Source organism: Monosiga brevicollis, genomic scaffold (assembly GCF_000002865.3).
Source record: "Monosiga brevicollis MX1 MONBRscaffold_12 genomic scaffold, whole genome shotgun sequence".
NCBI classification, from domain to species: domain Eukaryota; class Choanoflagellata; order Craspedida; family Salpingoecidae; genus Monosiga; species Monosiga brevicollis.
In genome coordinates, this window is record NW_001865049.1 from 557,669 (window position 1) to 583,511 (window position 25,843).

At 55.8% G+C, this 25,843-nt stretch overlaps 6 protein-coding genes across 6 annotated transcripts in view; 3 read left to right on the top strand and 3 right to left on the bottom strand.

The window, feature by feature from the left end:
• MONBRDRAFT_25972 (uncharacterized protein) overlaps positions 1 to 2,350 on the top strand; it is a gene marked incomplete at both ends in the record, with an annotated part of 4,153 nt that extends 1,803 nt beyond the window's left edge. Inside the window, 12 exons of the mRNA XM_001746284.1 lie at positions 101 to 234; positions 325 to 413; positions 485 to 734; positions 821 to 947; positions 1,105 to 1,192; positions 1,242 to 1,379; positions 1,423 to 1,479; positions 1,513 to 1,605; positions 1,707 to 1,803; positions 1,925 to 1,980; positions 2,130 to 2,172; positions 2,271 to 2,350. Coding sequence (XP_001746336.1) covers positions 101 to 234; positions 325 to 413; positions 485 to 734; positions 821 to 947; positions 1,105 to 1,192; positions 1,242 to 1,379; positions 1,423 to 1,479; positions 1,513 to 1,605; positions 1,707 to 1,803; positions 1,925 to 1,980; positions 2,130 to 2,172; positions 2,271 to 2,350 — 1,252 coding nt within the window. The remainder of the gene's footprint in view (positions 1 to 100; positions 235 to 324; positions 414 to 484; positions 735 to 820; positions 948 to 1,104; positions 1,193 to 1,241; positions 1,380 to 1,422; positions 1,480 to 1,512; positions 1,606 to 1,706; positions 1,804 to 1,924; positions 1,981 to 2,129; positions 2,173 to 2,270) is intronic.
• A 544-nt stretch (positions 2,351 to 2,894) lies between these two features.
• Positions 2,895 to 4,297, top strand: MONBRDRAFT_32664 (uncharacterized protein). The gene is made up of 6 exons (XM_001746285.1): positions 2,895 to 3,136; positions 3,225 to 3,286; positions 3,418 to 3,535; positions 3,659 to 3,780; positions 3,865 to 4,014; positions 4,139 to 4,297. Exons 1-6 carry the CDS (start codon positions 3,034 to 3,036, stop codon positions 4,217 to 4,219), a joined length of 636 nt encoding a protein of 211 aa, XP_001746337.1. The 5' UTR covers positions 2,895 to 3,033; the 3' UTR covers positions 4,220 to 4,297.
• Positions 4,298 to 4,389: 92 nt separating this feature from the next.
• On the bottom strand, positions 4,390 to 5,626 carry MONBRDRAFT_25974 (uncharacterized protein; the record flags this gene model as incomplete). The annotated part of the gene is made up of 3 exons (XM_001746409.1): positions 4,390 to 4,996; positions 5,235 to 5,329; positions 5,483 to 5,626. 3 exons carry the CDS (start codon positions 5,624 to 5,626, stop codon positions 4,390 to 4,392), a joined length of 846 nt encoding a protein of 281 aa, XP_001746461.1.
• A 5,098-nt stretch (positions 5,627 to 10,724) lies between these two features.
• Positions 10,725 to 15,610, bottom strand: MONBRDRAFT_32666 (uncharacterized protein; the record flags this gene model as incomplete). Its single annotated transcript, XM_001746410.1, has 14 exons — positions 10,725 to 10,942; positions 11,117 to 11,251; positions 11,383 to 11,448; positions 12,339 to 12,471; positions 13,303 to 13,366; positions 13,587 to 13,684; positions 13,780 to 13,916; positions 14,070 to 14,152; positions 14,278 to 14,392; positions 14,482 to 14,613; positions 14,715 to 14,828; positions 14,934 to 15,019; positions 15,099 to 15,123; positions 15,248 to 15,610. 14 exons carry the CDS (start codon positions 15,608 to 15,610, stop codon positions 10,772 to 10,774), a joined length of 1,722 nt encoding a protein of 573 aa, XP_001746462.1. The 3' UTR covers positions 10,725 to 10,771.
• Positions 15,611 to 16,375: 765 nt separating this feature from the next.
• MONBRDRAFT_37321 (uncharacterized protein) lies at positions 16,376 to 19,760 on the bottom strand (the record flags this gene model as incomplete). The annotated part of the gene is made up of 4 exons (XM_001746411.1): positions 16,376 to 17,893; positions 19,013 to 19,113; positions 19,214 to 19,407; positions 19,503 to 19,760. 4 exons carry the CDS (start codon positions 19,758 to 19,760, stop codon positions 16,785 to 16,787), a joined length of 1,662 nt encoding a protein of 553 aa, XP_001746463.1. The 3' UTR covers positions 16,376 to 16,784.
• A 1,623-nt stretch (positions 19,761 to 21,383) lies between these two features.
• On the top strand, positions 21,384 to 25,769 carry MONBRDRAFT_8748 (uncharacterized protein; the record flags this gene model as incomplete). The annotated part of the gene is made up of 10 exons (XM_001746286.1): positions 21,384 to 21,626; positions 21,715 to 21,875; positions 22,550 to 22,661; positions 22,803 to 23,141; positions 23,237 to 23,328; positions 23,429 to 23,674; positions 23,817 to 23,937; positions 24,267 to 24,788; positions 24,857 to 25,002; positions 25,124 to 25,769. 10 exons carry the CDS (start codon positions 21,384 to 21,386, stop codon positions 25,767 to 25,769), a joined length of 2,628 nt encoding a protein of 875 aa, XP_001746338.1.
• Between the last annotated feature and the right edge of the window lie 74 nt (positions 25,770 to 25,843).

Sequence of the window (25,843 nt, forward strand, 5' to 3'; positions counted from 1 at the left end):
TTGACCGCGGGCTCAAGCGTTTGGGCTGCTTGCTGGTGATAGCAAGGCTAACGCGCTGATTGACGGATCCATGCTATCCTTGTGGTGTTTGTACTTGCAGCTCTCCAAGGGTGGCAGCCAAGCGCAGCAAACAGCTTGTGCTTGAGCCAGACAGCCATGCTGAGGAGGCCAGCGAGCTGATGGATGCTGAGAATCTATTCGCCGAGGCCCTGCAGACCGAAGACCAGGCCCCCGGTTCGCCAAGCCGATTTCCTGCCGCTCTCCTTGCATTTGTCGCCAGTCGTGTGCTTGCACCGTCACCAATGGTATGCTGCATCTGCGCAGGAACTACCGTCGAAACCAAGATTGAGGGCTTTGAGCGATTTGATGGCATCACACGCCAATACGCCCAGGAGCGCAACCGTTCAAGCGAGGTAGCGTGCCTTGAGTCAGCTTGATCAAGCAGTGTGTGTGTGTGTGTGTGGGGGGGGGGGGGGGGGGATAGGTGCATGGCCAAAAATGGGATGGAAGGTGTTACTTCTTACAAATGTCGCTGCTATCGCCCTTCGCCCGCGCCCGCACCCATCCCGGACTGCAGCGCATCGAATCAGACATACCCGAGCGCTGTAAAATCGAGCCATGTGTACTCGGTGTAGATGAAGCCGGTCGTGGCCCCGTACTAGGCCCCATGGTCTATGCCGTGGCTTTTGCACCACTCTCAGAAAATGCACGCATGAAAAAGCTCGGTTTTGCTGGTGCGTCAGGCTTGCCACCAGCGACTGTGATGCCCTGCTGTTGTCGACTCCTGACGTGCGGCTGGCGGGACTCGCCCGGTGAATAGACTCCAAACAGCTCTCAGAGGCCAAGCGGGACGAGTTGTTCAAAGTGATCAAGGAAAATGCTGATTGGATGGGCTGGAAAGTTCACATGCTAGCTGCCTCGGACATTTCGGCTGGCATGTTGAGTCGGTTCGTTCTGCTGCTCCCGCATCTTGCGTAGTAGCAGCGTGTCCTCGTGCTCTTCCCACCGCCTCCCCACCACGCAAGGCCTTGCAATGCCAGGAAGGCAAACAGACACACGCTTTTGACCATTGCTCCTCTCATGTGCTCAACAATGCGTTTGTAGGACCAAGCACAATCTCAATGCTCAAGCACACGAATCGACGGTTGATCTGGTCAAGCGCTTGCACGCTCAGGGCGTACAGATCAAAGAGGTTCGTGATTGTGATTGCTTCATCATCTCACCATCGTTCGTTGGCTGAGGATCTGACCTACCGCTTGCGGTTGAATCATCGTCAGCTGTACGTGGACACGGTGGGCAAGGCCCACATCTATCAGCAACAGCTCGAAAACTGGCTGCGACCAACCATTCCCAACATCAAGATTGTTGTGGAGAGCAAGGTTTGAACCGAACGTGTCCTTGCTCTGATCGAGTGTTTTGTAGCTTTGCGTCACGCATCGCGTGAGTGATCTTTGTGTTCTCATTCTAGACATTGCCAACGTGTGTTCCTGTTCTTGTGATGTCTCCACGTAGGCTGATGTCACCTATCCCATTGTGTCAGCTGCCTCCATCTGTGCCAAAGTCACACGCGATGCCGTGTTGACGTACTGGCGCCATCCAGAGCAGGTGCGTGCGAGGCACTCTCCGGTCCTCCTTCACTTCAGCCAACACATGCATCCATGTGCCTGGCTCATGGGCTGGATGGGGCGGATGTCTCTTGTGGCTAGCGAGAAATCGATAACGACTTTGGCTGCGGATACCCGGGCGACTCGAGCACCAAGGCGTGGCTCCGCAAAGTGTTGGATCCCATTTTTGGATTTCCCAGTTCGTGTGACGGCTGCTCTGTTACACTGCGCCTTTCATCTCGTTCCAAACCTGCGCCTGGCTCACAAGGCTTTCGGCTTGATCGCGCTGTCGATGAACACCGATGCTCCGGGTCACGCAGGCTTGGTTCGGTTTTCATGGAGTACGGCGCGAGATTTGCTTCTCAAGGAAGGCACGGTACGTCGTGCGTGTCCAAGCTGCGACAGGATCGTGTTCGCGTCTCGGAACGCGTGTCTCACGAACATGGCTGCGACGGCGTGTCGATGGTTTGCCGGAACCCGTTGGCATCGGTGTGCAATCTGATCTGGCCGATTGGCATGGAACAGAAAATAGAGTGGGAGGATGATGGTGACGAGGATGACGACGAGGGTCAGTACACAACGGGTCTAATTGCGAAGGAACACGGCGAGGGCGCGTCACTGGCGCCCCCATCCCGCTCACCTTTTGTTGATGCTCTGACTTGGTAGCTCAAAACAAGCTTAGCTTTGTCAAGCCGCGCCACGGCTTTTTTCACCGACGAGGGTTCAAGTCGGTGGTCAAGTGGTAGACATTTTGCGGCCCGGTCTTGGATTTATGGTTTGGCGTCTAGCTGTTGGTGTATCAATGCTCTTGCGTTTCTCGCCACCATCTTTTCGAATGGCGATAAGAAGCGGAGAAGGGCGCTCTTGCTTCTTGAGTGTGCTCGAATGGAACAAACAAAACAACAATTGACATGTTAGGCCACCCGTGCTGGCTCTTCTCTGCCTGAATCTACACCCGTTGCGCGCACTGGTCAAAGCCCCAAATTCAAATTCGTTGATGCATAGGAGAAGCTACATGTGCCTCCATTTGTTGTTGTTGTTTCGTGTGTGTGTGTGTGTGTGTGTGTGTGTGTGTGTGTGTGATTTTTTTTTTTCTGCTCGTTTGTGGTCAGTTGTTGCATGAAGTACACAGTCCGACGAGGGCTTCCGGGGCTCGAGCATGGCTGTTCATGGCAGGGGACATGGACAGGCAAAGGATGTACTTTGGTGTATCGTGCGGCTCATCTTGATTTTTTCTTTCTTTCCTTTCCTTTCCCTCACCCCTCATCCCCCCATTTGTTTGCTTGCAGAAACCTCCGCTGTACGACCGCGGGCGGTTCAGGACAGCAACGCTCTGTTTGTTGGACACACTTGTTCGTTGGTGTCGCGCCGACTGAGACGCGAGGCCGTTGCGGTTTTCTGGAGCAGCAATCTTCAATAACTGTGCATCATGGGCTGGTTTTCCGCGCCACCACCGGATCCCAAGGAGCAGATTCGGGAATGGAAATCGTCACTGCGCAAGGAGATGCGCGGTCTTGACCGACAAGTTATGCGTACGTGTCGTGCTTTGGATAGCGTGCTCGTGTGTCTGATTGCATGCACCACCCTTGATGCAATGGATTCTTATCCGGTCTCATCCAGGGATAGAACGGGAGGAGATGAAGATTAAGCAGAGCGTTCGCGACGCAGCGAAGAAAGGACAGGTTTGTCCCTGACCACTTTCCATCCCAGTGTAGCCTTGGGGACACACGACATTGATTGCGCGATTGTCGGGCACCTGACGCGTCTTGAATGCCCCTCCTTCCTGCCTTTGGATTTGCACATGGGTGGGCAGACGGACGTGGCCAAGGTGCTGGCTAAGAGCCTGGTAGAATCGCGCCGAGCCAAGAACCGCATCCACAAGACCAAGGCCCAGATCAACTCCGTGTCCATGCAAATCCAGCAGCAAGCCAGTAAGTGTCGCGGTGGTCATGGTCCGGCTGCGCGGGTTTCAGGGCCGTGCACAATCCAGTCGTCGGCGTTTGCTTGCCTGTTGATGATATTTTTATTTCTTATCATTTGTTGTCTGACACTAGGTATGGCGCGAGTGGCTGGGGCCATGGGTAAGTCGGCTGAGGTGATGGCGATGATGCAGCAGCTGGTGCGCATGCCTGAAATCCAGGAGACGATGCGACAAATGAGCATGGAGATGCAAAAGGTGTGGGATTCGTCTCGTGAACGTGCTTGACTACCCCTGCACGCGCCTGGGCATGCGTCTTCACCAAGTGTCGTGTCTGGCTAGGCGGGTTTGATTGAGGAAATGATGGAGGATACCATGGATTCTGTTCTGGATGACAGTGATATGGAGGAAGAGGCTGAAGAGGAAGTGGAAAAGGTTTTGATGGAGCTGACCTCAGGTCTCTTGGGCGCCAACGTGTCCACCCGCACGCCGGTTCGTTCTGCTTCCAAGTGGGCCCGATTTGGATCAACCCGCTTGAACGGCCAGGCTCATGTCCAATCCACCTTGTCTATGCGCATACCTTTGCCTGCTTCCATTTTTCCAATTCCAAACACAGGCGGTGGCAGCAGCAGCCGAGGAGGCAGAGACGGGCCAGGCCGACGACCTTTCCGCGCGCTTGGCCGCGCTGCGAAGCTAACGAGGAACAGCAGGACGCGCCTTTTACTTTCGAGAACCATTTTTCAGGATGGCTCCAAATTCATACCCCTCTAACTTTACATTTTAATCAGCTTGTTGCCCACGTCCATTGGTCCACCACAACGCTTACACTTTATTACACTATACACACATAAGGGGACTTTTTCTTGTTCAGGCGACACCACACTCGAAAACCCCTTTTGTCCTTACATGATGCACTGCATCAACACTCACACACACATAAGAGAGAGACCAGATGGTCTGTACTCCAAGGTTGCATTTGTTCCCGTAGGTCCCCACCCTTACGGCCCACACACACGTTACACGCCCACACCACGCGTTGATTCCCTTGCACCAACACTTTCTTTTGTTCTCCTTTTGTTCTCCTTTTGTTTCTTTTGTTTCTTTTGTTCTCCTTTTGTTCTTCTTTTGTTTCCGCAGCGCGTGGGTTTCCACCCGCTTGCAAGTTAAGCTTAAACCGGGATCCGTTTGACGGGTGGTCCTGACGGGCACCTGACGCTGAAGCTGAAGCTGCTGCTGCTGCTGCTGCTGCTGCTGCTGCTGGCTTCCTTCCTTGCGCTGCCCCCTCTGCTCCTTCCCCTCCTCTCTCTCTCTCTGTGTTCCTGTGTGTGTACGCTGTCCCCTGTTGTCCTGTTGTCCTCCTTGTCCCGGCTTGGCCTTGACTGGCTCAACGGCCTCGCTCCCGCTGTCCTCCCCTCCCTCGTCATCAACAGAGCCACAGGTATCCCAGAGGCCATCTCTCCCGCCATCCCGATCCCTGCTTCCCATGCACCCCACCACCACCACCACCACCTGCCTGTCTGCCTGTCTGCTTGCCTGTGCGTCACCACCCCCACCCGCTGAGATGTCATGTCATCACCTGCTCTGGGTCCGCAGTTGTATGCCACACACACCACACTCACACACATACAGACAGTCTCTCCTCTCTCCTCTCTCCTCTCTCGCTGCCCCGCAAATGCCGTGGCCTTGCTGTTCTCCCGGCTTATTGGGCTTACCGGTACTTGTTCATCATGATCATGATCATGATCATCATGTCTGTAGTGGCAAGCGGTACTACTTGCTGTTCTGGGGGTGACGTACCGATCCCCAACTGTCCCATCCACCCACCCATGCCGGAGCCCCGCTGATTGCGTTCCGCTCATGTGATGCGGCAACATGCCGGCCCGTCCCACGCCCGCCAAGGTTGGTACACCGCCCAGACCTCGTTACGCCTTTGGCTCTGTCCATACCGAACTCATCTAACGGTTCTTTCGGTGTCATCTTTCTCTTCCTCCTCCTCTTCTTCCTCTTCCTCTTCTTCCTCCTCCTCCTCCTCTTCCTCCTCTTCCTCCTCCTCCTCCTCTTCCTCCTCCTCTTCCCCCTCCTCCCTTTCCCTCTTCTTTGCCATCAACGCTGCTCTATAGGGCAAACGTGGTCCCCGCGCCAAAGCCGGCCCCGTCAAACGCAAGGACATAAGTCCCCGGACCGTCTATCGCCGGGTGCTCACCAATGCCCTTCGGCGCATCGATAATCAGGTTTCCAGGTATGAATCATGCATCCCAACCACCACATCAGGGGGAATACTTTGGTCAGCCCATCTTGGCATCCAACTGTCTGTTGATCTGATGCCCATCTCATCGCTGCTCCTCCTTCTGGCGGCCGAACGTATTTGTAGCAAGGACGTTCATGGCCTGTTTCAAGCGCCCGTCACGGATGACATCGCCCCACAGTATTCTCAGATCATCCGGTTGGTTTCCTGGCTCAGATCACAAACACACTGCTGCTGCTCTCCCCTTCTCTCCCCTTCTCTCCCTTTGCACTCCATCGTCTTTGCCTGACGCTTGTGCGCGCCAACATGTGCCTACAACCGGCCAGCGAACCAATGGACATGCAGACGATGCGCGACAAGATTGAAACCTTCAAGTACCTCTCCATTAATCAGTACATGGTATCAACTCCAGCTGCAATCCTCGTGCTTTTCTGCTGGCTCCTTCGACGGCCATCCATCCTTGTGACACCAGCTCCCCCACCTCACGCTGGAATCGGTCACAGGCGGACATGAAGCTCATGCACGACAACTGCCTGTATTACAATCAAGAAGAATCGCTCGTCTACACTGAGGGAGAGCGTATTTTCGAGATGTGCGCCCCCAACCGATCTCTTCCCCTCGCGTTTGCCTCCTTCGAAGCTTTGCGCGCCCAAGTGTTCACCTTATTGCTGGCTCCCCACCTGCCGGTACAGAGCTCGCCGAGCCGCCAACGCTGAGAACAAGAAGCTTCCCGCCGCCTTGCACGACGCCTTCTCGCGCGCTGGGATCCCGGAAAGGTAAGGCTAATTTGACAACTATTTTTTTTTAAAAAAAAAGGCCGAAACGGCACGCCCAAGTGCTCCAGACTCACGGCCTTACCATTCATATCTCCACTATAGCAAGCGACCAAAGCTGGAGGAACTCCAGGGTGGGGCTGCCAGCACAACGGGCCGTTCTCCAAAAGCGTCAGCAGCTCACACACCCATTTTGGAACGGGCTGACTCGAACATTGTTGCTTTTGATGTCCCCATCGAGGCTCAACCACCCGTTCCCCTCCCAGACCTCGACCAACTCTTTCCCAGCCCAGATTGGCTCTCAGACATCCCCGACATTCGCAGCGCGGCGGCGCGACTGCGGCTAGACTTGGAAGAGGGAGAGTGGGCTGATACTGTTTTTGGCTACATCTCGGCCGGGTCAGCTACCGACAAAGACAGAGGCCAGAAGACAGCTTCCGGCGCTGCTAGTGCCGCCCCGTTTGCAAACGGCGGCGAGTTTGGGGCAGCTGCCGGAGCCGACGATGACGAAGCCCCTGCTTACTTTTTTCACGAGCTCAAACTCTCCAACGCTACCGAAACGCCCCGGACGCCCAAGCGAATGCAGCTGAGCCACACCGCACTGCCCTCGATCAACATTCAGCAACGCCTTCAAAAGTTGCGCGCCTACCGTCACAATGAAGTCATTCGCCAGCCATCAAAACCCCTTCCTACCTTTGTGGACCGGGATCTACAGGTGCGAGATTGCTGGCTCTTGCCCCTTCCATGCTTTGTCTCTTTCCTCTTCACCGCTTGCCTCTCCGCCTGGTCATGATCCCAGCCAGCCCGCATCGTGCCCCCTGCTCAATGACTAACCCCGACCATGCTTTTGCTCACCAGCATCACGTGGACTCGATGCGCCGCTTTGCTGACGGTGCCGGTCCTTTGGCCGAAAGCTTTGTCCGCCTTCGTCTCACTCAGCTTACCGAAGGTGTGTATCCGAGATTACCTCTTGTGGTCTTCTTCAGTTAACTATACCCATGTTACATGTCTCACGTCTGCACTCGCTGGTGTATAGGCGATGCGTCAAGCGATCTCAAGCTACGTAAGCCCAAGCCCAAACATACACCCGAGCAAGTTGAAGAAGAGCGAGCCGACTGTGGCAAAGGTACAGTCAAATTTATCTGTGGAGTGTCATGGTTTTCAAATTTGTGTAGCGCTTGGCTACGCGGTACACACCATGCTAGTTTGTTCTTCCGCAGCTCACCGTTGCCCTGTCATACTTCCTCCCTGCCGCACAGCTCTGATTCAAGAACGACTCAACCTGATGAAACCTTGTTTGGTTGCACTCAACGATGCCTTGCAAGTGCGCAAACAGAACAGCATGAGCAATCGGAATGGCTCTTTCCCCCCCTCAGCTGCTGAACAAGAGCTGGCCCAGCTTATCATTTCCAATCTCCAAGTCCTTGCCACATACTTGAAAGCGTGCGAAGTCAAGGTTTGTGCCTTTTGATACATCAAGATCCTGCAAGTGACTGCGTCCAGCTTCGCCCCGCCATTTCAACTCACATGTCTACACATGACTGCCCATCGATTGCGATTGCATGTGTCTCACAGAAAGAGGAGACGTTGGCCGCCAAGCGGCGTGAGGAGCAACAAAAGCTGGAGCGCGAGCGGGCCCAAGCTGAGCGGGAGAATCTCGAGTGGGAGGCTAAGCGGCGCGAGCGTCAGGCCCGCCAGGAGCGCGAATGGGCCGAGCGCGATCGTCGGGATCGTGATGCAACCGAGGGTTCGGAGACGGGCCGCGAAGATCAGCAGGCGACTGGAGTTTCCGAGCCAGCAAACCAAGCGGATGCTCAATCACAACCACAGCCCACATCGGGTCAACCAGAAGCAGCACCAGATGGGTCACAATCCCGTGACCAGTCAGAGCCCGAGGCATCTAGCTCAGCAAACATGAGCTCTACTTTGCCCAGCACAACGCAAGGGGTATCACCAGGCATGTCAGCCAGCGCACCCGAGCCGCCTGCAGGTAGCACAGCTGGATCGTCGGCAGCAACGCTTACCGGTGGCTCAACGCTGCCTGGAGCGATGGATGAGGCCATGGATGATGTGCGCAATGAATCTACAGAGGCGAGTGTGGCAGCACCAGCCAAGGAAAGCAGTGCGGCGCTCTCAACGCCCGGGAGTCGTCCAGACTTGGCAATCAGCGAGAGGTCTAACCCACAGCTTGAGGGTAAGATGGCGGGCCTGCGGCCGACTGCGCCTGCGCCTGCCGAGACCACCACGGGCGTCGTTGTCGCAGCTCCTGGTTCCGGTGACAGTGAGACTGGAGCTGTGACCACAAGCCATGAGAACCCGACGGTGACTTCGGGCAAGCGAACGAGCGATGATGTCGAGCACCCAGAGTCGAATACACGGCCATCTCTGGCTAAACCAGACCAAGAAGACACACAAATTGCTGATGCAGGCGCTCCACCGACCAAACGCCCTGCACTCGAAGAAGCCGATGCTGCATTAGCTAGCGCTGACACAGCGGTTGCGCCCGAGAGCGCCACAGGCGACGAGCCGCTCGCAAAGCGAGCTCGCCCAGACCCCCCGCCGGACACGACTGCAACGCTCGGGTCAAGCTCAGGACATTTGAATGCCGAGCAGTCAGCCTCCAGCGGCATCACCCACACGCAAGCATCACGTGATACCAATGTCGTGTCCGCTTCGAGTGCCCCCAACCTCGCGCTTCCCGCGACAGGTCCTGTTTCGGATCAAGCATCCAGCCCCACTTCTAAAACCCAGTTGTCCGCGTCGGGCCAAGGACCCTCAGAGGCCAACGTGGGATGTGAGGTCACATCTGTTCCTTTGGCGAGCCATGATGCCTCAGGCTCAACCGATGAGGCAGCCGCTGAGAAAGCGGCCACGCAGACGTTGGCCTCGGCCAGTGCTGAATTGGCGACAGCCACAGAACCGAGCATTCAACCAATGGTGGAAACAGGCGCGGAGGCAATGGATGTTTGCATCAAGACCGAGTCGAAGGACACTACAGCTGCGACCTCGGTGCCGTCAGAGTCCAACGCACCAAGCAAAGCCTTGGTGGCGGGTAGCACGCCTGAGCGCCCGGCGGAGTCATTGGCTCCGACCGAGGCACCCGAGCAGTTGTCGGCCGACAAGCCATCTGAATCAAAGGCAGACGGCGATTCGGGTGCCAGCCTGGCCCAGACTGTCACTCCAGCTGCCACCGAGGCGGCAGACATGGCGGAAGTGAGTGCAACGGCCTCGACTCAACCCAATGTCTCTGGCGAGGAGAATGTGCAGGGGCCTGCAACAGCCAACTCGCAGCACGGCCAGCCCTCGGCTAAGACCCCGCCCTCCTCAAGTGGCGAGGCTGATGTCAAGGACGCGAGCGATGTGAAGGACGCGAGCGACCTACCGGATGAGAAATTCAGCGATGCTGTGGACACTTTGACTGAAAGCGCGCCTGAGACGACACCCAGGCCCGACACTATCTCAGCTGAAACTACAGCCGTGACGGAAGAACAGGCCTCGTCTCGCCAGGAGACACGGCCGGCCGAATCAACTTCGGACGCCCCAGTTGAGGTGGGAGAGGACGCGGCGTCGGCTGCTATTCAGGACACACCTGCGGCGGAAGGCGTCCAAAGTGCAGCAGTCAAGGTGGAAGATACTTCAGTCGCTCCCCGGGAAACACCCGCGACCGAAACCACCACGGACGGCAAGCAAGCGAAGGAGGATGTTTCGGTGGCCGCCACGATTGCGGCTCCAGACAAGGCTGCCCCGAGTGCAGCCTCCGAACCGCTGCGCGAAGACGCATCCTCGGTGGCCGCCACGTCTGAGGGGTCTCTTCAGGTAGCTAAAGACAAGCCTGCGACAGACGAAACTCAAGGCACGAGTTGAGGTTCCAGGGTCTTCCCCTTTCTTTTGTTGCAACAGCAGCAGACATCCGAGACAGCGATCTTTCTTGTTTCCCGTGCTCGTTCCTCTCTTTTGAGTGTTAATTGTTGAAGTGTTTTTTTTTATTGCCACCTTTTAACATCAACATGTAAGTAAACTTTGATGAAAGCCTCATGGCCACCACCATAATTGAGCCCCCTTTGCCCACTTGCAAGAATTTTACCTGACCATAAATGTATCCCGCATCAAGATCACCATGCTCCATGCTCGTCAAGTGCAACAACTGGAAGAGTGGCATACCAATGATGGAATGAAAATATTTTGAATGCTTATGGATTCGGCCTGCTCAAGAGCTGGATCGAGTCCCTTTTTACTTGGTGCGCTTGACACCGCGGAACTTCTTGTCACGGTTCTTGCGCTCCTTCTTCTGCTTGCGCGAGCCAGACTTGGCGGTGGCCAGGCCAGCGCGAACAAGACGGTGCTTGGGCTCGAAGTGCTTCATGGCATCGACGCTGTCGTAGATCAGCGCAAAGCCGGTGCTCTACAAGGCGCAAGAACGACATACAACCATGAGTTAACATGTACACCGAACGTTGAAATGGGCAGGGGATCAAGAGCATGAATGTGGCGCCTTGGTATGCCTCGGCATCTCAAAGAACCCATGCTAAAAAATAAAAAAAAGCACATGAAAAGAAGTGCCCCAGAAGCAACGCACCTTGCCACCGCCAAACTGTGTCCTGAAGCCAAAGCAGACGACGAGGTCAGCAGTCGTCTTGTAGGCGGCCGCGAGCTTCTCGCGCAGATCCGACTTCGAGACGTTGGCGAGACCCGGGTGGATCACATCCACGACCTACAGCAGCAGCAAGTTTTCATATGGGGTAAGCAAAGATATTTCAAGCCGATCTCGCGCCCAAAAGCACAGCAGCCAGAATCGTAGGGGACCGCTTGCACGCGACGATGCAGACATGAGAACAGACGTACCATCTGCTTGCGGGCGAGCAGACGGTTGGAGATGAACTTGCGAGTTCGGATGGTGGCGGCGTCAGCCTGCGAGCATGGGCGTCAAAAAAATGATCAAAAAAATAAGTAAAGAGCTGAGACAAACAGTTCCTGATCAAATTCGCAGGAATGATGTGTGTTGATCATCAAAGAGTCCATCATCGAGCATGACGCTGAAGCCCGCCCCCCCCCCCGCCTTGGCCGAGCCCAAGACACGCGCTCAAAAGCTCGGCAACATGAGAGCTGGCTTGAACAGCTTGACCCATTCGTTCTGCCTTTCAGAGGAACAAAGCGCATCTACAGAGCTTGCACATTCGAGCACGCTGCTGTCTCTCGCAAGGCACCCCGTCCCGACCACGAAGGATGGGGGTAGAGAAGGGACTGCAGAACGCGAGCCAGCCCGAGCGGATTGGCTCCTCAAGCTCAAAAGAGAGCTTCCTCTGGCTCGCATCAGGGTCCGCGGCAACCATCCTGCCCACTGCGACAAGCAGAAAGAGGGGTACCAGGTGCCTCGGGGCGCAGCTGACTCGCAAGCATTTCCATTTGGCAGCCTCTATCTCACATCCTCGTGCATGCCCCTCGCACACCCCGTCCAGACCTCGAGCCAGATGTTTTTTTTTCTCCATCATGCTTACCATCATGAACCGTCTATGCGAGATAAAAAAGTGCCTGGAAAAGGTTCAAACCTCGGTAAATATCTCCTGATGACAACATCTGTTGCCAACACAGCCAACAAAATGTCAGATGTCAGCACGAAATAGAGCACAATTTTTGTCAGATTGTCATCATTTCCCGCCACCATGAAATGAAATGTGTGAGTGTGTGTGTGTGTGTGGTGTTGCGTCGGGCTCCTCACCTCACAACACAAACAGCAAAGGTGCCAGGAGGCTCTGCTCTGCGGCCATTGGTTCGGGTGCGTGCCCGTCCTGGACCCGAACCCTGGCTATGATGGCACAGCCCGAGCCTTGTGGTTTGGATGGACGATCGTTCGTTTTTGGATGACCTGACGCGTGCTTGCATTTTCCTTCATTGTAGTGCGTACAGTTGAGCTTGGCCCAGGAGTAGTAAGCCCTGTTTGTTGTTGCAGGTGCGTCAGACCAAGGATTGCATCACGCCCACGGCCGCCGCTGGGGATGCATCATCGCGCTGCCATTCACGGGCTCAATTGCTCTTGCCCCGTTCAGTTAGAAGGCCCACTGTCAAGATGAACCGCGAACCTCGTCGCTCTCCGCCCTTCAAGCTGCTGGTGTGTCTGCGCTTGGCTGCCTGCGCTTGGCTGCCTGATTTGTCTGCCTCATCCTGCTGGGCTGTTGCTTCTGTATTTTTCTTTTCTCTCTCGAATTTTGCCTTTCGCTGACTCCACCCTCGGTGACCTTTGCTGCACGTGTAGGTGCCGTTGGTGTATGCACCACTTCTCCCCATCATCCGCATTGCCTTGCGCAAGCAGCACAAAGCTCGCCAAATTGCATACTTCTCCACCTTGGGCGCGGCCTTTTGTCATGGTGCCTATCTGCTGATGTTTGACCTCTCCCTCGACTCGGACGGCGAGATGCGCACTTACAAGACACCGGCCATCCAGCAGAGCCCGGCCCCTAGCAACACAGACGCCAAGTAGGCGCAAGGAATGATATTGCACTTATGTTAATTGATGAATTGATGGTGACCAGCACCCACGTCCAGGACATTCCTCACAGTGTTCCCTTGCCCGAAGTCTGCTTACGCGGGCTCGAACAGCGCAGCATGCGCGCCACAAGGCCAGGACCAACAAACACTGGACTCATATGCATGTGAACTTTGACAACCCCAACTTGGGGATTCAAAGCAAACACGTCTCAACATGCCCTGGGCCAGAGCTCTTTTCTATTCACAACTTGCCACTGGTCGCTCCGAGCCATGTCTTACAAGTAAAAGCTGGTATTGGGGTCGAACTGCTTCGAGGAGGAGAGCAAGGGGACTTGGGGAAAGCCTGCACTTGGCCGAAAGTGGCCACCCGTCACCAACATGCCTACAGCATCCAGATTTGCCTGTGAGCAGGCGCGACCTTTTTGCGCACACGTCTCCCGTCGCACGTACACACAGCCAGACACAGCCAGACACAGCCAGACACAGCCAGACACAGCCAGACACAGCCAGACACAGCCAGACACAGCCAGACAAACACGGGGCCGCGTCCCTCCAATTCGTACCTAGAACACCCGTAACAATGTCGCTCGGGTTTGAAAAGGAAAAGCCACCGCCGGGGGCTTGTGCTGATTTGAGCCGGTGCTGCACACGCTGCATGATGCTGTCCATTCAGGTCGAACGCGACCCATCAAGAGTGAGCAAACCAACAGTGCAGCTTTCATGTGCTGATGCAGGCAATCGGCTCGACTCGCTGACCTGCGATAGGTATCGCCATAACCACCTTCAATAGCTTCAATAAAGCAAAAGGTCATGGCACCCGTGCGGGCATTCTTGGCCAGTGCCGATGTGTCGGCACTTGTCTGTCGGTCATCGCAAGCTGCAAAACACACAACCTAAGAGCCCGGCCAGAAGACCACGCCAACAAATCAGTATCCTTATGAGCAATCTTATTGGACTTGTCTGGAAAAGAGGCTTTGGTCTGTTCCACACGGCGACGACAGCAAGACATGGTCAAGCACGATCCGGTACCAAGGACAGCAGCTTACAAAGCCTTCCGTGCCCTTGTAGATGCGTGAGGCTTGATACCAGCTGCGGCAATCCTTTTGCAATGCGTACGGGAGGTCGGTCACTATGCCAGACAAGGCAGGGGGTCAATGTCAGGTTGGACACGCTGGCTGGTGCCATTCCATAAATACACGCAGATGCAGCTGCGTGGAACAAGGTGCTTCATCCGCGGCCGAGTGTGAACCGTACCAGAGCCGCTGTGACAGGCATCAACAACGCAATGCAGTCGACAGCCCGCAGGTAGGGGACGAATCATGCGGTCGAAAATCTCATCGTCCGTGATCTGACCCTCGCGTTTGTAATCCTGAAATGTCCCCAAGTTGAGGTGAGCAAGCCATGCAAACCACACAGTCATGGAAATTTGATCTCGCGAAACCCAGTCTCCCTTCGTACCAGAGGCAGGATTGTTTCGTCGTAGCCGTCGAGCTCATCTCCGGTTCGATCCTTTTTCTGGCTGCCATGGCCGGAATAGTGGAAAAAGAGCGAGTCACCAGCCGCAGCGCCATCCACCAGCCACTTGAAGCCCTGAGCGCATGTTGCCGAATAAGATACCAAGAAACACGGGCACTGCAGCGAACCCAATCAAGAAGCAAAGGCCTCATCAAAGAGCGCCCCCAGATACTAACGTTGATGATGTTGCGGCGGGTTGGATGCATAACCGGGTTGGGATTGTCCTCGGTCAACAGCAGAATGTCTGAGTCTTGATACCCAAAGCGTTTTTTGAGCAAATACTTCATGCACTATCATACCAAAAAAGCCGCATCTCAGTCGCCGCATGAGCAAGCAGGGCAAAAGGAGGTGGCACGACGAAGAAGCGGGGTATGGTGTAGTCGGTGTGGACATACGTTTGCATCGTTGATGCAGCCGCCTAGCTCGGCCGAGGTACCGAGGTAATTGATGCCCACAAGCATGGCTTTGCGTTTGGTGACACCTGGTGACGAGGTAAGGCAGTGAGTTGTGGGGCGGTTAAACCAGACCGAGCCGGTAAGGATGGGAAAACGGCAACTCACGGGGTGCACCGGCCTCTGGGGATATCTGGGTTTCAGGCAATTTGTGTGCAGACGCGCAATGAGTGCGCGCAATGAGCGTGTACATAACACGAGCCGCCACGGACGGGCTCAGAATTGGCGGGTGGGGCATCACGCGAGGCAGGGCGTACCGAGGGAGCTGAGGGCTGATGATACCCGGCAGAGGCTGAGGGCAGAGGCGTGGGTCCAGTGCCCCCAGGGCCATGGCGCGGTGGGTATGCAGGGTGGTGACCCGGGGCCGCCTGCGGGGTGCTGCTGCTGCTCAGGCTGCCGTGGCCGGACATTGGAGGCGGATAGAGGCCGGCTGGCCCACCGTATGGTGAAGATGGATAAGGTCCACTGGGATGGGAGCCATGCATGGACGGAGGCATGATGCCGTAGGGACCGGTTGAGTTGACATGTACAATGCTGTGACAGATGCCGCATTGGACCACGGGGGCGCCTGGCGGGGCCTCGAGCCTTTGGTGACAGTTGTTGCACTGCACTGATGGCATGATGCCTGCGAGGAAAGCGAGATCTGAGTGTCTTATGTAGCAGAAAGAACGCAAATGCAATGGAGAACAGTGGGAAAAGCACGACCGGCGCGCAAGCCAGAAGCCGTCTTGAGACTGGAGGCGAGCAGAAAGTCCTCGAAGGTGCTTTGGTCTTTCAAGCACTGGCGCAAGTCCAAAACACAAAGGATACGATACAAGTGGGACATGAGGGGTCAGGATGAAAATGCAACGCGCCCTCTCCCGCCCCTGTTCTCAAGGGCATCACACGGCAACGCACACACTTGACCACGCAGTTCTGCAGTCAGTACGAGGCATCATCCATCCTGCCATTCACTGCCTTGCATGACATGAACGAGGGCTTGGTGGGGGGGCTGCCCTTTTCTTCGTGTTTACATGTGCAGATGGTGGAGATGATGATGATGATCAACCGGGGTCATGGGCAAGATGACATTGCGGACACGTTCGTTCGCAGAGCCGGGACGGTCGCGTTGGGCTGGGTGGAGCCGCAGGGACGACACGCGCGTGCTGGGGGATGGGTGATCACCGCCTGGTCGTTCTCCTGTATTGGTGCCTGTCAATCACTCGTGGTTTGTTCATTGACCAACCAAGGGCAAGGGTAGGAACCTCAAGTTTCGTCTGACGGTGATGGCTGGTCAATCTCCCATCAGGTGTGATAAAGGCCCGTTTTTACTCATTTTGACCCTGGCGCTTCATCGAGGGTTGAGTGCCTGCCTGAGAGGAGATGGGCAGGAGGTGGCTCCTTTTCCTTCCGACCTCAATTTCCGAAGCGGATTTTTAAAAAAAAAAAAAAGAAAAAAAGAAAATGAGCGAAGCAAAGGGGGAACGGGAGAAACTGCAGGTGAACAATTTTATGGGTGGCGGTGAAGAGGGCAGGCAATGGTCAACGGTCGACATCAAGCAACACGGGTCACAAGATGCCCAGACACAAGGGCGCTGGGCCCAGGACAAGAGACGAGCAAAACATTAAACAATACAAATCCAAGCAAAAGTTACAGAGCATTGAGAGCATTGGGGGAATGGGGCATGCACCTGAAACAAACTGGAAGAGAGCGAGAGAGAGAAAGAGAGAGAGGGAGGGAGAGAGAGAAGGAGGGAGGGGGAAGCGACAGGTGACACCCAGGGAGAGGGACGGAGGCGACTCGGCAATGATGGATCAGCAATATTGCTGAATGTGGGCGCGGACCAAATTGCCGACCAGGGATGGGTACTCAACAAAGGAGCGGAGAGCTCCAGGCGTGTCCACGCCAATGCTACGCTCCCCTTCACCCGTCTGCGCGCGCTCATCAGCCTTGACAAACAAGGGCTGTACATCGGCTTTGACGCTCGCGGGCGAGTCATGGCCCAAGAGGATCATCGTCGGAACCTTGAAGCCACCCTCGAGAAGAGGCGTCAAATCCTCGCGCTCACGGAGGGGGTCCAGCTGACCGGTCAAGAAGGCGGCCTTGGGCAGGTGGTTACCCGCCAGAGCAAACTCTTCGTTCAGGGCCACCACCTCTTCTGTTACGTGCGCCTCATCCGAGTAGACATGGGACAGGAGGTGCTTTTTGATGTTCTCGGGACTGTTGGAGGCTGCGTTCAGTGCTTCACCCAGGAAAGGGATGCGCATGAGGGCCCACAGGGCGCGGCGCAAAGCGCCCAGGCCCATGGCGCTGATTGTATCACCCTCCTCCTGCTTGTTGAAGGCGGCTGTCGTGAGCGGGCCGCGGAAGGTGGGGTTCAGAAGGACAAGAGAGGAGAACAGTTCCGGGCAGCGCTGCGCGAGCTTGAGAGCGTAAAAGCCGGCGTGACCTGCAGCTACGACGTACGCGCCCTCATGCTTGGGGTCCTCCTTTTGCAAGGTGCGGAGGGTCTGTTCGAGGCCATGCTCCATAACTTCGGCGTTAAGCTGGGAGGCACGGAGGTCAATCTGGTTCACGCCAAAGCTGGGCATTTCAGTGACTCCAAAAGTGTTGCTCACAAAGGGGGCCATCTCAAGGAAAATGCTGCGCGAGGCGACCATGGAGGGAGGGGCCACAAAAAGCGTAAAGTTCTTCTTGTCAATGTCACCGGTGATGCCATTGGCGTAGCAGTCGATGGTCAGGTCGCCGTGCACATGATGGCTTGTGTCTGACGAGGTGATGGGCGAGGAAAAACGGATGGAGCGGCGCTGACGGACCCAGCCGTCCTTCTCAGCAGCTGCCAGCAGGGGCTCATGAGGGTCAAGGCGACTGCTGATTGCACGCGCTTCGCTGCCCTTAATGTAGGCTGCCACCCCAACACCGCCTGCGGCAGCGACGGCCAGTACACGCAACATGACTAGTCAAGCTGATGTAGGAGGAAGGGTCACGCGAAGAACAAGTGTGGAAATCAGCACGTGAGGCCAAGGGCTTGCCGCGCACCTACGGGCGGGAGGAAGCAGATGGCGACATGAGGACTCGTAGGACAGCAAGCGGGACTGGGCGACAGCGCGCGAGGCCCACGGCCACACGTGGGAGAGCTGTTGAGAGCCAGCGACAGACCCGATTCAGTCAGCACAGTCAATGGACTCACCTCCACTCAGGCACTGCCAGATCAAATCAAGAACCAACAACCAAGCTCGCTGGTGCCCCGAACACGCGACGCGACGTGACGTGACGGCGGGCAAAAAAAACAAGACGCGGCAGTGGTGTGTGTGTGAGCGAGTGCGTCAAGTCGAAAAGCTCAAAGGGCTAAAGGAGCAAGTGTGTGTGTGCCGCACGATGTATTTCTCTTGAGCGCACTCTACTGTAAGGAGCCCATGCATGGTCCATGTCAGATTTTTTGTCAGATGAACAAAGGTCAACGAACAGGCAAGGGGCACTTGAGCAAAGAATCAATTATTAAAGTCGTCTTTTTTGGTCCACAACAATACACAAGCCCGCAAAAGTGGGAGGCTATGGGAGACAGGCCGGAGGGGAGGAGCAGCTTGGTGGGAGATGGTCGTGGCAGAGCTGAAGAAACCGGGCGACATCCTGCTCCGTGTTGTAGAGGTGCAGGCCGATGCGTAGTGCACCGTTGCGCCGTGCAACGGTGAGATGGGGGCTTAATGCCAGCGCCAGTTGTGGCAGGCGATCGTTTTGTCCTGGGGCGTCACGAAATCCAACAAAATGATCTGCATGGCGGGCAGGCACGACAAATCCCAGGGCAGCAAGGCCCGCACATAGCTGCTGCATGAGCTGCGCTGAGTGAGCACAGATCCGTGCAGTCTCTGCCTCGAGCACCACGCTTAGTCCAGCCGCAGCTACAGGCAAGAGCAACGGGTGGGGCCGGCCTGGCAAGATCTCAAGCGACAACCAGGCCAGTCCGTGACGGCACGTCAGCACTGATGTCAGGCAGGCACAGGGCAAGCGGGCAAACACGGAGCATCAGCCTTTTATCACGTACCTCCAACGCCCAAGCGCTGGCTACCCTCTATCTCAGCAGTCGGGTAGCCGGCAGTGGTCATGAGACCATTATTGTCCCAGGCTTCGTCATCGGCGCCAACCCTGGCAATCAGAAAAAGCTTGTTACGGGGTGTTGCACGCCAACAGTGCGAGGCGAATCGGGAATCAAACCACACGGGCGTGTACGGACGAGGGCGCGCACCGATGCTTCTCATGGGCCTCCATGGCAACAAAGTGGCGAGCAAAATCACGATCCAGCCAGGCCAGACACATGCCATACGGCCCCAGAAGCCATTTGTGGATGCTGGCGGCCACTGCCATAGGCCGCACGCGCTTCCAGTCCAGAGGAACTACTCCCGCTGACTGAGTCAGATCGAGCACCAAAGGGATGTTCAACTGCACGGCCCAACAAGCGTGAGCTCGATGGGACAGTGTCATGCCATCGTTCTTATCTCCAGGTGCGTAACAACCCACAAGGGGGAATAACCGACCTGCTGACAGCATTCACTGATGGCGACCAGATCCAGAGCCGCTCCATCGCACCAATGGAATTGAGGCACGGCCACTAGGCCCACCTTGGCACCTAAACTTTGCAGATCCCGCAACACCAGCGTTGTCCAATCGTCCTCCTCGTTGGACCGTTTAACCACATGTAGCTCGCTCTGGCATCGGCGATGGAGGATCTCTTGCCACGCGTACACGTTGCTGGACATTTGTTGATCCAGCACTAAAACCTGAATGAGCGCCATAGTCCACAACACACATGCACCCAGTGATCAGGTACCGTCATCAAGGGCCAAGCCCTGGACGGACAGTTAGCCACGGGAGAGAGGCTGGTCGAACCCGTGTACGCGGTGGAAGCGCAATGTTATGTGCAATCAGACTCATCACATAGCTGGTGCTTGGCGCGAAAAGTACGTCCATGGCCCGCTGCTCCGCTTGAGCCTGGGCACAAGAAAGTGCCCATCAGTGACCGCCAACGAGCAAAAAATGCAAAACCATGGCATCAGCACCAATTGCGCGCCAGCATCAAGACAGGCAAAGTCTTCCGATTCAAAAAGACAGTTTGCTCAAGCATGCTGAGCAGGACAAACCGCATCAAGTCCCAGCACAGCAAGGAATTGCTTTTGCACGCTCGAGGCCAGCGCCGCCGTGTCTACCAAGTCGTCGTGTGCGCGCGCTCGCTCAGGAGAATAGCTGGCGTCAACACGCACCCCCACCCAGACTCTACGGGACAGATGGCGGAAGTCCTACCTTCAACCTGTCCCTGTTGGGCCAAGATGCCAGCCGCCGCCAGAGCTTGCGCCCCGCGTCGTGGCAACAAGCATCGACCTGCCTCACATGCCCACAGTGAGATAGATGGAGTTGGGCTAGGCAGAACCAGCCGTCTTGCGCATCCAATGCCCCGCCGCGTACCAGGTGCGTTGAGGTAAAAGTGTCGTCCATCAAACTCCGAATCAACCAGCTCCTGCCACTTGCGCATAGCCAACGCCATGCTGGAAGATCACAAACCCCCCCTCGTCAGGTCGTCGTGTTGCCGTACAGCACAGATACCAACTGCTTTCGGAAGTGCCTGACACCTTTTTGGATGCACACACACACACACACACACACACACACAACGTGCTCACCTTAATGCTGACAATTCATTTGGTCGTCTGATAAGAAAAGTGTGACAATGAACACAGTTTCTCTAACAGCACTGGGTGGGAGGGATCGTTCTCTCACTCTTCGATCGCACGATCACGCACACTTGCCCTTCCTCCGCATCCGACCTCTTCTGAGAGGACAAGCATCGGGCAGCTGTTTATGGAGGAGGAGAGCGCGGTATGATGGGTGCATGGTGCTGGTTTATTGGCAAATGGGTCGTGGTAAACGGCGATGGCCGGCCGGTTGATGGGGCGTTGAACGGCTGGCTCATGACTGCGATCGTGCCGTAGGCCAGCGTGCTCGGGTCGGACTCGAGGCAGAGTGTCTGGCACCTCTTTGGCGCACAGATCCCCAGGCGTCAGAGGTCCAGGTGCCACCATGGCTGAGCTCCACCCCTTCAGGTTAGATTGAACCTTTGAAGCGCAGCGCAGCGCAGTTGCAACAGCAGTGAGCCGGGCAAAGGTGCAGCGTCTAAAGGGCAAGAGAAAAAGAAAATAGTTGTGGGACAGATGCACTGGCGTTTGCGGCATCGTGGACGCACGCCAGACCGATCTGAATCATTTTGAGCCTCTTCTCACCATGTGCACGGCACACCTCATCGAGGGTGGTCTAGTTACCGAACGCAAGGGCGGAGAGGGAGCAACGGTGCAACTGAAAACTCCTTCGAAAGGTACGTACGCTGAGATTTGTGTTCCTTCCAGCCCTGATGCTCCGAAACGGCAATGGAGTGCCCCGGAACAGCAAAAGAGCTTTCGCAAGCACCGAAGAACGTTACCGAAACCCGATTGCGCCTCAACAACGTGGACATTCAGTTGATTCTTCTCGTTGCACTGGGATGCCTTGGCGTGCGGGATAGGCCACGCACCAGCTCTACCTCTCGCCGGAACCGCCTTTTGAAGCTGAGCGCCGTTTACATACATTCGGATGAGACGTTGCTTGTGGCCGTGCACGAGGCGCGGCTGCAGGTCGATGCCAGCGTCGATACAAAGCCGCGACTCGGCACTTCTAAAGCCTTTGCCAACGTCTTCATCGATCCCCTCCCCTTTCACGCAGTATGCGCTTGCTTTTCTACGTGATGCTCTGCTCTTGCTCGTGCCACGACCCGCCTTTACTCATGCGCTCGTGCTCGGTGGCCAGGACCCCACGCACTATCAACTCCAGTCGCGCGTGCTGGAAGGCACCTATGCACCGGCATGGGAGGAAAGCTTTGCCTTGTATGTGGTTGTCGCGCACTGCACCGCCGTCCACGCCCGAGGGTGCACGCGCGCGCCTGACGTGAAGCGCTTTTGTTCGCAGCGTTTTGGATCCTGAATCACCCTCAGATACCCGCCTGCATGTGATGGTCTGGGACAACCAAGATGGCGGTCCGCATTGCCTCGGTGGTGTCTCTTTTCCCTTGGCCCAGCTCTGTGAATCTCGTACGTTTTCGCGTCACGCTTCGACCTCTTCCCGAGTTGAGACGAGACCTGATCCTTCTTTCTGTACACCATGCTGGTGCGGATCTGATCATGATAGGCAGCATTTTACAAGGCTGGTTCCTCCTCGTGTCCCCCGAGCTGGCAGCACGTAGCACCCCACGGGTATGGCCTTACTTGTTGACTGGTTGCAGCGTGCGCGACGCCCCGAATCATCAGATGATCACGCTGGCTTGTCCCGATTGCCGCACAGGTCATGGCTGCACCCCAGAAACGGCCCAGTGATTCGTCCCCGCCCATGGATCTCATTTCAGCATCTGCCCCAAAGCTACGTGTGGGGGCTCACTGTCTGTACGTTACACACTGCGCGAGCGGTCTTACTCCTGCTTCAACTGCTTGTTCCTCCTCCTCGGCCCACACGCCCCGCCCAAAACGGCTACTCAGCTGGTAGAAACCCGCCTTTTGGCTTTTAGGGCCCGATATGTAGCCGATAATGAGTATTATCCAGCGACCATCGCCTCCGTCAGCATTGATACGGAAAGTGTGACTGTCATTTTCAAGGGCTACGAGGATGAAGGCGAAATGGTACGTCTTGTGGCTTGACCCATCCGGTACCCGGCCAGACCAACGGACCACCGCTCTTCGCTGCAATGCCCTCCATTTTCAAATTGAGCGTGCTTCTTGCTGTTTGCGATTCTTCACTTTTGACCTCTTTGCTTCCTACAGGAAGTAGCCTGGGCTGATGTACAAGGCGTGACGTCACGAACATCCCGTCCGCCCAGCTCGAGCTCTCCACTGGACATGGAGCTCACTTCGTCAACCGGCAGCTTTGCGCTCCCCACTGCTGCCGTCCAAGAACTAGAACTGGAGTACCAAGACCGCCGCGAACCGTTGATGACGCGCATGCTGGAAGAACAGACAGAATACGTGCGCCGCTTGCGCCATCTCACCAAAAGTTTTACGGAACCCTTGCTTTTGGACATGACGTCCGAAGAGCATGGCCTGGTCTTTAGCAACATTGAAGTGCTATTTGCCAGTGCTGTCGATTATCTTAAAGCCATCAATGTAGGTCAAACCGCCACCACGCAAGCTGTGTCACTCCCAGACTAGGCAAGCCCGGCGTACTCTCATCCATAATCTTCGCCCCCCTTGGTGTGCAGATGTCCATCGAACACGAGAGTGCTGTCGGTTTGAGCCTTTTGACGCTGCTGGACAACGCTTCCAATGACTACCTCGTATATGCCACCACCTTGTATGTGATTGAGATGAGTTTTTTTTTTTTTTTTTTTTTTTTTTTGCCGTTCAGACACCTCCGATGGCTTAACTCACTTTTATTTTGCTCCATTCGGCAGACCTCAGGCCGAAGCCAAGGTGCAAGACTTGCTGAGTGGCAAGTCAGACTTTGCAGCATTTGTGCACGACCGACAGCGCACCCATCCCGATGAGCCCACACTGCTGGAGCTTCTTCGCATACCCCTGGAGCACGTGTCCCAGCTACAAACTCTTATCAACTCACTGCTACAAATTGCCACCGAATCGGATGAAGACTTTTTCGCTTTGCAACAATTTCAGGACAAGCTCAACTCTGTTCGGCGCGCGTGAGTTGATACTCGCCGTCAGCAAAGGCCACTCCAGACACCAAACGCGTGTCATCTCCTTCTCCAAGGAGGCTTTGAGCACACTCTCAGGACTGGATGGCACGCTCATCGGTACCATCTGTCGTCGGCGAATGCTTTTTAGAATGATATCGGCTCGGCGAGAGTCTGCGGATCAGCTGGCCATGCACCGCATTGGTACAATTCTACAGCTTGATCCCAGCTTTTTAAAGTTACAACATGCTGGCCGCAAATTCCTACGCCAAGTGAGTAATTACCAGCATCCTCCAAGTCAGACCCATGCCTTGTCTTGCCCCAATCTGCAGCCACCTTCTTTGCCTTTGCATGTGCTTTCCTCCTCATGTCACTTTTTCAATTTTTTTTTTCCCATAATCCCTGTTTATCATCGAAACAGGTGGAGGTCGAACTTTCTTTTGCACGACGCACGTTCCGACGAAAAGCCAAGCACAAGTTTTTTCCCGCCGTGGTGCGTTTGAACCTCTTTGCTAGAAGGCTAGATGTTCTCACAAGGCCGGACTGATAATGACGTCTCACATGCGCTCCGGTCACATGTTGGTGGCTCTTTATTTCGTAGCTGTTTCTCTTCAACGACGTCGTCATCGTGACGCAGCCAACATCAAACAAGGCGCAGCGCTATGTCCCAACGCCGGAGGTGCCGGTTTTATCGCGGGACAAGCTTCGGATTGACTTTGATGAGAATGTGCCACATATTTACGTCACCCACGAAGCGACTTCACTGCTTCTCAAAGCCGAGACGCTCGAGGAGAAGGAGCGCCTGGCTCGCTTGCTGGATCGCATACCCACGGCTGCAGGTAGCAGCCCCAATCGTGTGGTTAATCATGAGGCCTTGCAGCCCATCGAGCCTCGGCCTCGCATGTTACAGATTGATGGCTCGGGCGGTGACTTTGGATTCAGCCTTCGTTCTGACAACCCGGGTTATGTCGGTGAAGTTCAGCCAGATGGGCCCGCAGCGCGAGCGGGGCTCACCAGTAGCGACTGCGTTGTCAGCATTCACAGCTTGAAGATTGATAGTCTCTCTCACGACGTACGATCGACGCCTCCTTTTTTGTGCTGCATGCAGCCCTTTGACCCTGAGGTCGGCTCTCACAGGGTTCCTTTGGTTTTGTCGACACGTGCGATTGGGTGTGGATATTGATTTTGCAGGGCCTGATGGAATTGGTGGCGCTCAGCCGCAACGTGAATCTTCGTTTGATTGTCTGCAAGGCGCTCTACACTTGTCAACTCTTGCGTGCGGATCACAACAACTTTGGCGTATCCCTCCGTGGTTGTAACCCGGTCTACGTCTGCGGGTACGTGCAAAGCACCGACTGACTACCCGACTGGTCGGGTCAGGCATGTTCGCACACCACTGGCACAACTGGCGTGGTTCTTTGCGCCGGTTGATATTGGGGACATTGCGTTGTTGATCAGGGTACAACCGGGTGGACCGGCTGAAAAGGCAGGCTTGCGGCTTGGCGATCGGTTGTGGAGCGTGGAAGGGATGGATATTCGCAACTCAGATGTGGCAGGCGTCGAGCGCGCATTGCAAAAGTGTGGCAGCCATGCGGCTATTGTGGTGGAACCAACCCTCCGCACGCTTGTCGTGCACAACTCGTCACGCGGCTATGGCTTTTCGCTTTGGCAGCCATCCCCACGCAGCCTGGTGAGCATCAAATCCATCCACCGAGACGGGAGTGCACGACACGCTGGCCTACGCGTCGGTGATCAAATCTGGTCCATCAATGGAACCAACGTGCGACAAGAGCCTCTGGCCAAGCTCGAGGCACTGATGGGCAAGCAGTCTCACAGCTTGGAGCTAGTGGTGATCTCCACGCTTAAAACAGTGGAATTGCGTCGACCTGTTGCTTCAACATCCTATGGTTTTGCCCTGGCGGGCGAGAAGCCAGTGCGTGTATCTGAGATAGATGCCAAAGGCCTGGCAGACCAGTGCGGCATTGTCAAGGGCGCAGCTATCTGGCTGGTGAACAACAACAATGCACTCGATCTGACACACGATCAAGTTGTACAGTGCATGCGTCAGCGTAGCGAATACGTGCGCTTGGGGATACCCCTTTAAACGATGTCGCATGCTTCAATTTGTGACTTTATTTGCCATTCTTATTCTTGGTGGTAGCCGAAGTAATGAGCTCC